The following is a 16060-nucleotide window of genomic DNA, read 5'->3' on the forward strand; positions in this document are numbered from 1 at the left end:
CTCTAGTTGATTATGTCATTGATATGAGTTAATATAATATTTAATAGTTATTGTCGACATGGTTAGTTATAATCTTTGCTGAAAACCTGGGTGCTGTTTAAGCTTATTTATGAAACAAGAGCAAAAGAGTTCGTAAAAGTTTTTCTTTTTTACTTTCAGTTTATCAACAGAATTGCTTGAGGACAAGCAAAGGTTTAAGTTTGGGGGAGTTGATACGTCTCCAACGTATTTACTTTTCCTAACACTTTTCCTCTTGTTTTGGACTCTAACTTGCATGATTTGAATGAAACTAACCCCGGACTGACGTTGTTTTCAGCAGAACTATCGTGGTGTTATTTTTGTGCAGAAATAAAAGTTTTTGGAATGGAATGAAACTTTGCGAGGATTTTTTTTTATGTCAAATAAGAGAATTTCTGGAGCCAGGAGGTACCTGAGGGGGGCACCTGGGTGGGCACAACCCACCAGGGCGCGCCTGCCCCCCCGGTGCGCACAGGTGGGTGCTACCCATCTAGTGGCCCCGCTGACCCTCAAACCGACGCTATAAAATCTCATTATTCCAGAAAAAATCGAGGAGAAAGAATTATTGCGTTTCACGAGACGGAGTCGTCGCCGTCTCCTGTTCTTCATTGGGAGGCCAAATCTGGAGTCCGTTTGGGGCTTCGAAGAGGGGGATCTTCGATCTTCGTCATCACCAACACATCTCCATCGTCAATTCCATGATGCTCCCCACCAAGAGTGAGTAATTCCTTCGTAGGCTCGCTGGCCTGTGAGGAGTTGGATGAGATTCATCATGTAATCAAGTTAGTTTTGTTAGGGCCTGATCCCTAGTATCCACTATGTTATGAGATTAATGTTGCTATGACTTTGCCATGCCTAATGCTTGTCACTTTGGGCCCGGGTGCCATGATTTCAGATCTGAACTATTTATGTTATCACCTTATTATCCATGTTCTAGATCCGATCTTGCAAGTTATAGTCACCTACTATGTGTTATGATCCGGCAACCCAGGAGTGACAATAGTCGAGACCACTCCCGGCGATTACCGTAGTTTGAGGAGTTCATGTATCACCGTGTGTTAATGATTTGTTCTGTTTCTCTATTAAAATGAGGCCTTTAGTTTCCAATAGAACCCCGCTGCCACGGGAGGGTAGGACAAAAGATGTCATGCAAATTCTTTCCATAAGCACGTATGACTATTTATGAAATACATGCCTACATTATATTTATGAACTGGAGCTAGTACTGTATCGCCCTAGGTTATAAGTGTCTCATGATGAATATCATCCAACGAGTCACCGATCCAATGCCTACGAATTTATCTTATATTGTTCTTGCTAAGTTACTATTGTTGCTACTACTCCAATATCACTGTTATCAATGCTACCGTTACTATTGCTACTGTTGCTCTCATCAAAACTATCATATCACTGTGCTACTAATCACTTTGCTATAGATGATTAATCTCTAGGTGTGGTTGAATTGATAACTCAGCTGTTAATACCTTCAAATATTATTTAGCTCTCCTTGTGTCGAATCTATAAATTTGGGTTGAATACTCTACCCTTGAAAACTGTTGCGATCCCCTATCTCTACTCCTAATGAAGCAGTTGGTGAATAGTCTGCACGGTTTATTTTCGTCATCTTCCAACCACTGTATTTTTTTCGTCATCCTCCCACCTCTACTTACTCGCTACGCTCCATCGAAATAAACCAGTAAAAAAAACCCTGGGATCGATCCCTCGTGCCCACAGCAGATCGATCTGCGCCACAATCCTTACCTTCGCACGCCCGATCCCTTTGCCGGCGCCGAGCAGTCATCGAGGAGCCGGCGTCGAGGTCCTCAAGGAGGTGCCGCCGCCGTCGTTGCAGGCCTCCGGGTTGCCATCGGGACACCGCTGCCGAGATCCGCCTTCGCCTTCGTCCGACAGAGGCGGCGGAAGGCAGCTGGGAGGGGAAGCGCACAACGACCCGGAAGACATCCGCCCTCACGCGCTCATCGTCTTGCTCGATCTACCCGAGGGCTGCCGATGGGCGCCTCGGCGGCGGCCACAGCGAGATCTGCGTCTGGGACGTGACAATCCCTCCGCCCCGGTCGCCGGTGAGATTTCACTGCCTCGATCCTTCCGGTCCCAGTTTATCAGGTCATCCCTGACAAGAGGGAGCGAGAGATGCTACTGCCGGGCACGTGCACGCACGCGGGGCGGCCGCCTGCGATCAGGGCCGCGTCCTCTCTCCTTCGTCGACCATGGCCTCCGAACCACTCCGTTGTACCTCTGCGCCCAAGTGTCCGCTCCTCGATCTTCAACAGATTTGTTATCGCCTCTCTTCCGTTGCAGGTCAATCCCAATTTGATTTCTTATCTGCTATATTGCATTTGTTCTCCCAAATGGGTCACCGTGCCTTCTGTGTCAAAATTTGGAGATGTAGTTCTGAAAACCAGTGAACAAGGAGAAATTTGGAGATGTAGTTCTAAAAACCAGTGAACAAGAAGCACATGGGAGCCACTCAATGCTCTACTATTGAAAGTTGAGTAGGTGATTATGAGATGAAGACGCTGGAAGAAGTTGGTGTGGTTGTTTGTCAGTAAAACTTATCTGTAGTCAAGTCATACCCAGCCCGTTGACCATCATCTGAATGCTTCTGATAATAATCAAGTGTTTTCTATTGAATATGTTACAATCCATTCTGAAGCAAACTGAGTTACTAGCAGTTTAAGAAGATGTTATACACCTGACTGACAAAGATCTTTTTTATATCCATAAGGCATTTCATGACGATCCAAGTATATTGCTGATCAAATAGAAAACATGTAATTTTCTGTTTCGGTAATAAACGGGCAATTCAACGTATAGCTGGGGCAGCCTGATTTCCTCTTACACATGCCCGCTAGCAGCAGCAGTTACAACCAGGCGGTTGCGGCCTGACTTGGCGGCTCTTCCTTTTTGTTTTGTGTTTGAATCAGATTTGGTGGTCTCGGTTTTACAGGCATGTGTTGATCTTGGTCTTGTTCTGTATGCAGGTAGGGTACACTTGATGTTTCATGTTTGGTGAAAGAAAAGGAGCTTCCTATGTTGATTTCGGGCAAGACATACATTCTGCCATGCATTAGTAGATCAATTGCTTCTTTGTGTAGGGGAACGATTAGTGATTGAATCTCTCTGTCTTGTTTCTTGATTATCCAATTAGTTTACCCTCATCTATGCATAAATTGGTCCGATTGAGTTATGCCATTTTTTTAATAATCTATATTGGTTTTATATATGACTAGAACAATATGATACGATGCACATCGGTCCACTTTACTGGCAGCTATCCTTCAAGATTGAGGGGAGGCACTCTTGTGGACCTGCTCAATGTTCGAGGAGATACGGCTGACTAAACAAGGTTATTTTAAAGTTCTGTGTGGTTCATGTTAGCTATCTATCAGTAATAGTACAACCTTGATTTTTATGTCGTTCAGGTTTACCTAACCATCAGTAACATTACTTTCTATTGGAGACTTCTTACAGGAGGTGCTTATAAAATGATAGTTGAACATGTACAGAGTTTGGATCACGATCATCTATTTACCAGGCATCAGTTAACTCAAGGCATCGATCAAAATCTAGCGTTCTTTGTTGTGTGCATCATGGAGAAGACAAAGAACAGAGATTGTGTGATATATCCGATAACGCAATATAATTTTCTCTTGCATATTTATAATCTGCCATTTGAATGATGTTTTCTGTGTTGTAGTCAAATCAAGACAATTTGCAACTTTGGTGTTATGACGTTGGAGGCCGTGCTCAACAGCAATGGGGGACTGTTCGTTGATGCCCGACCCACGATGCCGGCGAAGGAATGAGAGTCGACGAGGAGTGGACGCCATGGGTTCGTGAACTGGCGAAGCCTCCGTTGTCCGTTTGGTAATGTCCGACGCATTAGAGGCATAGTATGACTTGTCTCGATTATGATGTCGTCCACAAACATCCAACGGAGGGGAACCCGTCCCAGTTTCCATCTTGATGGTAAGTTCTCTAATCTTCTATCTCATGGGATGTGATGTTGTTGCCTTCATTTTGGCTTTTGACAAAGGGTTGAAATTAGCTTATGTGCTTCCGACAATTAAAATTCCAGTGATATTTCCAGCAATATATAATTTCTAAATCATTTCCAGCAATTTGTGAGTTGTTTGCTTGCTCAACCTTACGCTGGGATCATGTCTACAGACTACAAATAGAGGGAAGTTGGCCTGTGCCTTACTAGAGACAAATGAACCAATAAAATGATTGGAAAGGTTCTTCCCAAGCAAAAGGTAAGCTGAATCTTGTACAGTTTACTTCATAATATATTTTGGTCAGCATGGTGTTTATTTTCTGAAATTGATACTCCATTGTAGATTACCTATGATGAAAATTACATTCTCTGCGGGCGCTGATTCTGATATATTACTATGGGCAAAGGAAGTTCAAAATTTATCTCAATCAAACATGTGCAAAGGAAAATCCAAAATATGTTATGTTAGTAAAAGATTCTTAAACCAGTGCGTTGCCACGGGCTAACAAATCCAAAATATGTTATGTCAGTAAAAGATTCTCATTTGAATGATGTTTTCTGTGTCCTCGGATCACCAGGACGCCGCCGTCGCCTCGTATCCCCACACGCCGCTAGCATGGCCGTGACAACTGATGAGCACGCTCCACCCCCATTCCTGCCACAGGTCTTCACATTCGAGGCTGCCTCCTCATTCCTTTCTCTAATCTTTCATTCAACTACTCGAAGTAAACAAACCATTTCTTCTCTTCTGTATGTAGATGAAGAAAAGTAGGCTCAATCGGGCCATGACTAGAGTTGAAGAAGGCTCAGGCAGATGGTGATACTCTCAAACCAGGTACGAGCATGATCCCTTTTCACCCCTACAGCTCTTGCATGCCTTCAAAGCATCTGATCTTGGTTGTTGCAACCCTCCTTGTCCTTGATGCGGACAAAATTGATAGGGTTGTCCTGATTCCTTATGTCTTATTTTTCATGTTCTACTTTGCCTTCATGTGTGCTTCTTCAAGCAGATGGACTTTGAGATCCCGCTCAAAATTTGGGCTAAAATGTGGTTATATTATTAAAACTTCAATCAATTGTAAGACTGAGAAATATGTAGTTGGTCAAGCAGCCTCAGCTTATAGTTGAGAGCGCCCAGGGCTGATTGACAACTATGTAGGTCAGTTTAACCTCGGTTATGGATGCTCGCACATAAACTTTGCCCTGGGAAGACACCATAGCATGTACAAGGATTAGGCTTGTTATTTTTTGTATTGAAGACAGTATTCATGGTAGCATGCATTTTCACTTTTTTTTGTAAGAGACCCCAACCCGGTAACCAAGACATGGAAAAGTGGAGTGCGACCGTAAAAAATGCTCATCAAATTGCTGGCTCCATGTTGCCTATCCACTGTCATCATACTTGTCTGCATCAAAACGTCTCCGTTGATGTTGAATATGAAACAGTTGCCACTGTCCCACCAGCAACACCGAAGACGAGCCCAGCGGCAACATGATGGAGACCAGCTGTACTTCTTGATCTGGTATCTGAATCATTGGTCGTCAGTGTTTCCACGGAAAGCGTGTAGAGGTAGATGGTTCTGCCGATAACCGGCACACTGAGGTAGGTGTAGGTCTGGACGCTGGTGCTGTTGGAGGCGCGCCGATCGAGCTCAGCCATCACTCAGCCGGGCAGTACTTTGAGCTGTCACAGAAATATCATGATCATCTTTTAGCGAATACAAAGGTGTTTATAACTTCATAAGCAAATACAAGTAGTGTTGCTTGTATATTGAGAGATACTACAGGAATTGACACACTCATAGCTTTTTTTCACATGTAACAGGCTAGGCGGGGCGGTCGATTTGCAGCGGGGTGGCGTGAGGGATATCTCGTTTGGAAGAGCAGGTGGAGTACAAGGTCGCGTCGAGGTCCAATGACCGGAATATCGGCTCCACAGAGGACGCCATCACAGGTGCGTCGATCTCAATCTTCTCCTCCATTGCCATTGTCATCGTTACCCGTGTGTGTAGCAGGTGTGCTCTCACACTCAAGAATTTTCAGTACGTGATGGGTTCTTTCTAACTCAGATCTTGCTTGCCTTATCGTGACATCTTCTTTGCCATGGTAAGCACATCATGGTTCGTTCGCCCTCATGACTTTTTTTTATGACATTAATGGAGTTCAGAAAGCAGTTTTAGTGAAGATCGAATGGTTTTTAGATTAAGTAGAGAATACAAGAGTACTCTTCTGTAGTGTATTGTTGTTCAACTGAGACATATGCAGTGGGTTTGATGGCCGCAGGATAATTAAAGCCAAGGTAAAGACTATACATTCACAATTCCTATTGTTATAAACAGGAAAAAAAAGATATAGGCGAATACTACTGTTTTAGATGCCGGTAAAATGGACTAGAATTTCATGAGTTGTTTAGTCAGCATGCTACCGCTCATCAGAGGCAGAGGACCAAATTTTTTCGAGGTAGGTCAGCCAAGACTACAGCACGTGAGACTTCCTCACTGCTAGCCTCTAGCGCTAGGGCGTGCGTCTTCACCGTCCACCTTGGCCTCCGGCACAAACACTCCTGCTGCTTGCTGCTAGGCGCTAGCCCGCTGGGGTTCGCGCGTGGCATGCGCTAGGGCTGGTGGTTTGTGTTCTGCTGTTCCTGTTCATACCTTTGTGATGACTGGTTCGGTACGTCGTGTGTGTGACGTATGTGCAGCCATCAGGCAAGGGCATGACCCAAATAAGGATCCTTCTAAGAAGTCACGACCCAACATCAAAGATAACTCTTCCTTTCATTGACTTATTGCACCTGTCATCCGTCGATCGAGCGTATTTGCCGGAAAATAAAGGTTGGGCGGACACCCTGTATCTTCAGTATTTCTCCCACTTTTTCTTCTACATGTGTAAATGTAGTTACACTTGAGAAAGCGAGAAATATTTGTTTTGTCAAAAAAATGACATATCTTTGTTATCTGGATGCCCGTGCGTTGATAGGTGCGTGTGTGTTTAGCAATGGGAGCTATATCCCAAGTGCATGTGTTTAGATAGTGAATTTAAGTACTACTTATTTTGGCAAAGTGTCCTTTCCAGTATGGTTTTGAATTCAGAATTGTTACATAAGGAGCACCGGTGATTTCATTAATCTACAAAAATATAGATTGTTCCTTCAAACTACCTGTTTCTACTCTATTAGATGTTCGTAAGCAATATTATGCTATTAAGATGCCATTTTTAAATTGCCTTTTGGCCTTTGGATCACAACTATTTTGTTTTGCTTCATTTTAAGTAAAATTGAGCAGGTTGTGTGTCCTGTTTTGCACACATTTTTGCTTCGGTAATGTAAGTCCATTAACCTTCAATTCTTCTATACTTTATATGATTATGCAATCTACCACTTACATGTAAAGAGTGTCATATCTTAGTTTGCTGCAATTTATGCCCCTACAGAAGAAACGGTTTCACGGCAAGGCAACAAAAGTTATTACGGCATAGAGCTTCTATCAAGTAAATTTCCTAGCAAAGAAATGAGCACTTTTTTTCGAGAAAACGCAAAGGACCTTTGCATTTCATTTCATGGAAAAGGTAGACCAATCCTCCTAGGAGGTGAGCAGTACAAAGAAAAGCACAAAATCAGTGGACATCCCAGGTTGTGGGCAGAACAACCCGAAGTCCCTGGGCTCCTGCTTCAGCCCAACACCGGGCCTCGTCCTTGATCCTAACCACTAGTGATTCGATGGATGGCGTGGCGTTGTCGAAGACACAGGCGTTCCTGTGCTTCCAGAGCATCCAGGGCACAAGAAGCGCGATGGATTTGAGGGCCTTCCGATGCGCCGGCGGCGCGAGCTCTTTCGCGCCCAGCCACCACTCCGTGACCGTGTGCTCCTGATCGGGGATTTGGACCGGAATAATCAACCAATCAAGGACAATGTGCCAGGTCTGACGTGTAAAGGGGCAGGTCAGCAGCAGGTGCTGGATAGTTTCCACGGCCTGGTCGCAAAGGAGGCATCGAGGGTGATGCTGCAAGCCACGTCGCGCGAGCCTCTCAGCAGTCCAGCAGCGATCCTGGTCGGCGAGCCAATGGAAATTTTTTACCCGTGGAGGCGCCCAACTCTTCCATACCAACTTCCAAGAATGGCACCGCGTGGATCCCTGGAAACTGGCCGCATAACATGAGCGCGCCGAGTAGGTGCCATTGGTGGTCCACCTCCAGAGCAGGCGATCCGGCTCGTTCGTCAGGATGGTGTGGCACACAGCCTGCCATAGCAGTAAGTATTGTCCGATCTCGTGCAGACCCAAGACCCCTTGAATATCATGTGCCCAAGAGTTACCCGCCAGCCCTTCAGCCACCGTCCTGGCCTTGCGTCGATGTTTGGGAATGCATTGGTGGAGTAGGGGAGCTATCTCACCTACAGACTACCTGCCAATCCAGCGATCTTCCCAAAAAAGCGCCATCGAGCCACTTCCAATGATCATGGTAGTGGAGGCAAAGAAGAGCGCGCGCTCCTCGTGAGAGAACTGCAGATCGAGACCTTGCCAGGCACGGTCTGGATCGACGCGGACGAACCAGAGCCATCGCAATCATAGCGCGAGGCCAGCGCGCTCCAGGTCTCGGACTCCCAGCCCACCATACGCGATAGGACGGCACACACGGCTCCAGTTGACATGGCAATGGCCACCGTTGGCCACGGCCCGCCCAGCCCACAAGAAGCCTCGCTGGATCTTCGCCAATTGTTTGAGCGTCTTCTTCGGGGGAGCGAACGAGCGTCTTCTTCGGGGGAGCGAACGCGAGCAGCTGGTGCACTGGTATTGCGTTGAGGACCGATTTGACAAGGGCAAGACGCCCGGCTTTGTTCATGAGCCACGCCTTCCAGGTAGGAAGCCGGGCAGCCACCGTATCAACGAGGGGCTGCAACTGGGCGGCGGAAGGCCGTCGCATCGACAACGGGATGCCCAGATAAGTGATGGGGAGCTGCACCACCGGGCAACCCAATTGGGCGATCACCTCTTGTCCCTGCATGTCACCGTGCAGGACGGTGGCAGAGCTCTTCGCATAGTTAACCAGCAGCCCGCTCGCTTTGCCGAACAGGGTCAAGATACCCTTGATGGCAGCAGTGTCCTCCGGCGTGGCATGACAGAATAGCATCACATCGTCAGCATAGAGGTAGATCGCCGGGATTGGGCGTCGGGGGTGCAACTGCTGCAGAATGCCGGCATCGAGCGCTCGGCGCATCAACCGCCCAAGCGTGTCCACAGCGAGAACGAACAGCTGGGGGGACATGGAGTCGCCTTGGCGCAGGCCACAACGGTGTCAGATCGGGGGGCCTGGCCCGCCGTTCATCATGACACGGGTGCTGGACGTCGAAAGCAGGATCGCAAGCCATTCCCGAAATCTGTCCCCGAACCCATATTGGCGCAAAACCTCAAAGAGGAATGGCCAAGATATGGAGTCAAAGGCGCGCGTGAGGTCGAGCTTGAGCATGATCCGCGGAGCTCCGAGTTGGTGCAGCAATTTGAGAGATTGCCTCACGAGGATGAAGTTATCATGGAGGCTCCGGCCGGTGATGAACGCGTTCTGGTTGCGACTGACCAGGCTATCCAATCTGGGGGCAAGCCGCAGAGACAGGACCTTGGTGAATATCTTGGCCACGATATGGATCAAGCAGATCGGGCGGTAGTCGCGGAGCTGCTGGGCGTCGGCGCGCTTGGGCAGAAGGGTCATGAGGGCTTGGTTGAGCTTGCCAAAGCCACGGCCCCGCATCTCGAACAGTTGCTGGAAGACATCCATAAGGTCCTGTCGAACGATGGTCCAGCAAGCTCGCAGGAACTCCGCAGTGAAGCCGTCAGGCCTAGGTGCCTTGCGAGCGGGGAGGCGCTTGATCGCGTCCCAAACCTCCACGCTGAAGGGAGCGTCCAGGCTCGCCAGATCACAAGGCTCAATGAGCCCCTCCAGGTTGAGCGTAAGGTCACGGTCGGCGGCCGTGCCCAGGATCTCGCCAAAGTGCTCGAAAGCAGCCTGCGCCATCGCGTCCTGGTCGGTGAGCGTGTGCCCATCCACGGCCAGGCTGAAGATTCGATTCTTCTGACGGCGAAAGGAGCATTGCCGGTGGAAGAATCCCGTGCTAGCGTCGCCGTCCTTGAGCGTGGCGATGCGGGCGCGCTGCCTGGCGATGGTGCGCTCCAACGAAGCGAGGCCAAGGTACGAGACCTTGAGGCGCTTTCGCAGCCAATCCTCCTCCGGAGTGAGAGCTCGATCCTCCCGGGCCTTGTCAAAGCGCGATATGAGCTCACAAGAAATGGCCAACTTGTTGCGAATACTGCCTGTCTTCTTGGCACTCCAGCTTGTGAGCCTGCGCGCCATGGCCTGGAAGCGCAACATCAATCGATGGAAGGGGTCAGGGTCATGGACCGAGCCCCAAGCTGCAGCCACCGTGTCGTGGAACCCATCAAGCCTCAACCAGAAGTCCTCAAAATGAAAACGTCTATGCGCCGTGAGCATGGGGGAGCAGTCCAGCAGCAGGGGGGAGTGGTCCGAGATGACCGACGCAAGGCAGCGAAGGTGACATTCGCCGTGAGCATCCTCCCAGTCCGAGGTGCAGAGCACACGATCCAGGTGCACAAGAGTGGGAGGGGACTGCTCGTTCGACCACATGAAGCGACGCCCGTTGAGGTAGACCTCCTTAAGCGCAAGGTCATTGACGAGGCGACGGAATCTGCCCATCATACGACGATTTAAGTTACCGTTGTTCTTGTCCACGTCGCGCAGGATGAGGTTGAAGTCTCCGCAAAGCATCCAAGGCCCGGGACAGGCCGCACGAATCTCCCTCAGCTCAAGCATGAACGCAATTTTGTCCGCGTCGTCCTGGGGTCCATACACTACAGAGAGCCACCAAGGGATGCCCGAGGCCGTGGCCACTTTGGCCGAGAGGGCATTCGTGGTGAACAACGGGTCCGTGATAGTCACGACCCTGCTCTTCCAAGCCAGTAAGATGCCGCCCCGCGTGCCAAGAGCCGGGAGGTATGTGTAGTCATCAAACTCTGAACCAAGGGTGTCAAGAACAACAGACGAACAAAGCAACTCCATCTTAGTTTCCTGCAAGCACACAATGGAGGCAGCGGTGGTATCCAACAGCGAGCGAATGGCGGTGCGCCGGCTCCGCGAATTCAGGCCGCGCACATTCCATACAGCAATCTTAAGGCCGTGATCCATGGAAAGGAGCCGCCTAGGATGTGGGCAGGCGACCTCGACATGTGCTGGCGCGATCGGCGGGCAGGATAGGCATGCTGGGATCTCGCGGTCGACCAACGCGGCCATGGCCTTGAGCACCTGGAGCGGGATGGGCATCGCAAACATGCCATCGTAGGCCTTCATCTCGGCGGGGGTTATCTTCTGATTCGTCCCAATGATCCCCAGGGTGCGCAGGATTTGGACCTGCGCACGTCTCTCGGCAGTGGGTGGCGCCGCCGCCGGGCGGGCAGTGGCAGCCGAGCGGCCGCGACGGGGGGAGAAGTTCAGGGGCCTGCACGGCCTCCTCCCAGGCGTCGGCAGGGCCGCATCGATGTGCTTGGTGGCGGCGGCCAGAAATTCCCCCAACGTTAGGGAGCTTGGCGCAGCGGGACGGGCGCGGGAACAGCGCATGGTGATCGGCGGGGATGCGAAGCGCTCGGCAGCAGGCAGATTCGTCCGCAGTTGGGCCCTCGCAGGCGTGCGGGCCTCCAAGTTGAGTCCCGTTGTGGTGATCGGGCTTTGTGGCCTCTGCAGAATAGTCACCTGGGGCGAGAGCCCAGTGTCCTCAATGGGCTGGGCCTGGGGGGACGAGGTGGGGCGCTCCTCTCCACCCACGACGCGCGCATGGGGCCCGGAGGACCGGTCAGCGGGGACAGGGCCGTCGTCAGGTGGGGGTGCAGGCGAGACGCCGCTTTGCCCCGACAAGCAGGCCGGCACAGGCTGTGAGGCTGGTCCCACGCGCATATCGGGCAGATCCCGACAATTCCTCGGATCAGGAGCATCAGAACCAGGGCCCATACAATCCTCCTCGGGGGCATCCGATGGTGTGAAATTCAAATCTCGGGATCCTTCCGGAGTGTTCTCCGCGAATGGGGGCGTGCCACTTGGTCCGTGGCCTGGCTCCACGCTGGGGATTGGAGCAGCCGACGGGCCAGGCGGGGGGCCACCGACAGGCGTCCTTCGCGCATCTCCGTCATCTCCTGCAGCAACAGAGGCCCTGCCCGCCTGGGCCACCGCCAAAGCTTGCTTTGGCTTTCTTTTGCGCCTCCCTTTACTGGCGCGGCCACGCATGTTGGTGGGGCCATGCTGATCGCGCTGTTGCTCCAGCTGACCACGCTGCCCAGGCCAGGACTCTATGGCGCAGCCGCGACGGTGTACGGACGGCGGCGCAACCGCGGAGGGCGGCGCGGGCCATGCAGACGCGACGGACAGACCGTCGGTGCGCGCAGCGCGGTTCCCAACCCGCCACCCCAGGGAGTCGACGGCCATGCCATCAGCCCGGCCGGCCGGCGGCGCCTCCGAGCGTCGACGCTTGCGACCGCGGCGACGCGCACGGCCAGGGCCCCTGCCACGAGCAGGGCCGTCGCCATCACCGGCGCCACCGCCGGCCGGTCCGTCGCCAGCGCCAGCACGGGGAGCTGGGGCGCCGATCCTCTCCGCACGGGCCAGCGCGATGGAAATCGGGTAGGTGAGGGTCCGGATGGCAGGCGCCTCCGAGCCCACGCGCGCGGGGATTTGTTCCACGATTTCCAGGATGGCGGCGCGGCGGATGTTGGCAGGATCATGCGTGCGCCCCGCCAGCCGGAAGACGGCCAAATCAGCCCTAGAACGCGTGCCGGGGTGGAGTCTCTCAATCCAGCAGCTCTCCCCAAGAATATGCTCGGCCGTCGAGAGGTGCCATGCCTGAGCGGGGATGCCCCGGAGCTCAAGCTCGACGCGGTGCTCGAACTGGCCGGAGCCCGCATGAGCCAGCTTGCTCCAGGGTCGCACGGAGTGGGAGAACCGCGGGTAGCGGATGAAGTGATCACCGTTGAGGCGATCCATGGTCGAGCGCGAGTTGAAGAGGATCAGAAAATCTTCGGGGTGATGGATGTGAACTGTGAAGTCACCGTCGACGAGCTCGAGGGAGGAGATGAGCACGTCGGCGACCTCGGCAGCGGACACGGGTGGCCTGTTGCCAGTAATGGAGGCCACCATCGCGCGGGTGAGAACCACCTCGGCCTCCTCCATCTCAACCGAGTGCGACATGATGACCCGCACCGGTGCGGGGGCGGGAGCCAAGGGAGCGCGGACCACCGGAGCAGCAGGTGGTGGTGGCGACGGCGTTGTGGCCCGAGGCGCAGCCCCGCGAACAGCAGGGCCCGAGCGGCCTGAGTCGGCCCGGGAACATGTGTCAGACCCTGATGGCACGTTTCTTGACAGCAGCGCCATGGAAGTCTTGCTGGGGCTTGGCAGCCTTGCATGTTTATACCTTAAACATGTTCCAAGACTGCTCAACGACAAGTTGAATTTTGACCCTCCCTGAATGGTCTCTACAAGGCTACATGGGCCATGGGCTGAAGTATATCATGAGATTTACCCAATCCACCTTACATTCAACTATGCACAATAGCGATGCCATGTTTTTAAATAATCTATATATATGCTTCTACATTGAAATCCAATTTCATCATAATTTTGCTATTTTATAATAGTATAACACTGGTAGACGTATGGGTTGTCCCTCTAAAATTTAAGCTTCGTCTCCATGCTTGCTTTTGTCTATTGGTACCCTGATTTTCTTAGAAAGGTGGTCTTGTGATTACTGAGTTAACAGCTGTTGTCGAAATATTCAGAAAATTCAGTTTTATTTGAGTCGTAGCTGTAGTTGTTTGAACTCAGTTTCGTCAGCTTGTTTTCTTCAGTTAAACTTTAGCAGAAACATACCAAGCTGTGACGATGTCCTAGATTGTTAGGATAGATCCTCGCAATGATTGGATCGTGGGATGGCACGGCACAACGGTCACGGCGATGATGCAGAGAGGTGTGCAAGGAGTTCTAGGATGGCGGCACTCACAACTCGGATATGTCATGCTTTTCCGTTTTTCAGTTAGCATTGTAATCACTCAATAAATAGAGGAGGGAGAAGAAAAGTTGTAGACTGAACACAGCACAAAACATCGTCTCTCTCTCTCTCTCTCTCTGTCTCTCTCTCTCTCTTTGTTAGCTCTCCAATTTATGAAATATTTAGTTTTCAGTGGTTGCCCTTTTTATATATTTTATTTTAACTAAATTCACATCTCCATGGTTCAGCCCGTCTTTCTGGCTTGAGGCTTATCAAACACTTTTGGGTTCAAGATTCAGGACAAACAAGGCAAGATGCACAAATTTAACTGTGGTATGCACACTCATTTTGGTGTCACACAACTGGAGTTATATCATCGCTCTTTCTTTTCCCATGTCATGCCCACTAATTTATACTATTGTTCAAGCTCCATTGATAAATCGAACCTACCTCAAATTCTGGTACTGTTCAAGCTCCATTCTCTATATATGTGCCTATATACCTATATCACTGTCAGTTCTCTAAGGTTTCTTCTTTTCCTAATACCATTTGACAGTACGAAGATGATGATCACAATAAAGTCATGCTCTCATCGGATTCCGACGAAGGGGAGCCTTGGCGCAGTGGTAAAGCTGCTGCCTTGTGACCATGAGGTCACGGGTTCAAGTCCTGGAAACAGCCTCTTACAGAAATATAGGGAAAGGCTGCGTACTATAGACCCAAAGTGGTCGGACCCTTCCCCGACCCTGCGCAAGCGGGAGCTACATGCACCGGGCTGCCCTTTTTTTATTTTCTCATCGGATTCCGACCATATAGCGACTGTGTACCATGCAAAGCAAATCGCTTGGAAGGTAATAAGAGGCAAATTCAACCTTCACTCTACAAAATCTGCAACACATCATATTAATTGGAAACTCAAATCTTGATTGCAAAAGTTAAGTCTGTGCTATAAATGCAGGCAATACAAAAGGTAGGAAGAACTTAGGAAGGTTCCTTTTTTGTCCTCGTAATGGGACAATTTAACTAAGTTGCTCTCTGCTGGTTGTTTGAAGACAAATTATAGTGTGTAACCTATCAAATACTAAATTAAACTTTATCCTCAGTTCCATGTTATGCCATGTAGTAGTGTATGCGGGAATTATATTGATGATTTCATTTTACCTTCATATCTGCTTAATTTTCTTACCAAACACAAAAGCTCTATGTCTTGATGTGTTCATAGAAGCGAAGATATAAATCATGATGCAAGCCTAATACGCTGATAATATTTTTACGGTTCAATGTTCCTATGAGGGGAGTGGGTGGGGACGGCAATGAGTGTCTTAACATATCAAGCAGTTGCCGCCTATGAGGGGAGTGAGTGGAGATGGTCAGATCTGTGCGGCGGAGGGGCGATGGAAGCTCGAATGGAAGATTTCTCGCGAGCATCGGAGCAATTTATTGGCCAGATCGACCATAAAGCTCCTACATAGACATGAAGGATTGTCATTATTAAGAAGTTCAATCTTTGGAAATTCAGCATGTGACACTGTAAAAATAGAAGAAGCTAGAAAATTGTCTCTGGCCGATTTCGTATGTAGCTGTGAGCATTGCTAATTTCTGTCAACATGAACGAGATCTGGACTATTTATATAGCTACCATGTGCTCAACAAATTGTCTGATAATGTAACACTCCTGAATAGATTGATGTATGATAAGCACATGTGTTAATTTTGGAGCAGATGATAGATTGTCAGTTGTGCTGAATTGATATTTAATGACTACTCATATCAAAGTTTTAAATAGCCCGCTATAGGCGGATGAGACTTGCCTGCTCCCTTCTCATGCTCTCATCCGTGCTCCCTCGTACATGGCTTGATTTGATTGGAAGAAAATAAGACCCGGCCCCACCCCCTGAAAATCAGGGGGGAGATGATTAGAGTAGAAAAGAAAAAGGGAAAAGGACAGTCGTAGGATGAAGTGGGAGCACGGATGGGAGCATGGGAAGGG

The 16060-nt window shown here is 50.0% G+C and overlaps 1 protein-coding gene across 20 annotated transcripts; it reads left to right on the forward strand.

Annotated features, from left to right (window-relative positions):
- Positions 1 to 1672: 1672 nt before the first annotated feature.
- LOC119340007 lies at positions 1673 to 15791 on the forward strand. 20 transcript variants are annotated; one of them, XR_005164327.1, is made up of 9 exons: positions 1675 to 2337; positions 3270 to 4008; positions 4210 to 4295; positions 4615 to 4700; positions 4795 to 4871; positions 5862 to 5990; positions 6106 to 14403; positions 14498 to 14531; positions 14627 to 15791. XR_005164327.1 is itself a non-coding variant. In XM_037611919.1 (8 exons), the coding sequence occupies exon 8, from the start codon at positions 9564 to 9566 to the stop codon at positions 10752 to 10754; it is 1191 nt and encodes a 396-aa protein (XP_037467816.1). In that variant the 5' UTR covers positions 1674 to 2337; positions 3270 to 4008; positions 4210 to 4295; positions 4380 to 4500; positions 4615 to 4700; positions 4795 to 4871; positions 5862 to 5990; positions 6106 to 9563; the 3' UTR covers positions 10755 to 15791. The 20 variants fall into 20 exon arrangements, 13 of the variants coding, with proteins under 13 accessions (XP_037467821.1, XP_037467816.1, XP_037467813.1 ...); XR_005164331.1 differs by having other exon boundaries at positions 1682 to 2337; positions 6106 to 6142; positions 14319 to 14403; positions 14498 to 15791; XM_037611919.1 differs by adding an exon at positions 4380 to 4500 and having other exon boundaries at positions 1674 to 2337; positions 6106 to 15791.
- Positions 15792 to 16060: the final 269 nt, after the last annotated feature.

Source organism: Triticum dicoccoides, chromosome 7B, assembly GCF_002162155.2.
Source record: "Triticum dicoccoides isolate Atlit2015 ecotype Zavitan chromosome 7B, WEW_v2.0, whole genome shotgun sequence".
Lineage (NCBI taxonomy): Eukaryota > Viridiplantae > Streptophyta > Magnoliopsida > Poales > Poaceae > Triticum > Triticum dicoccoides.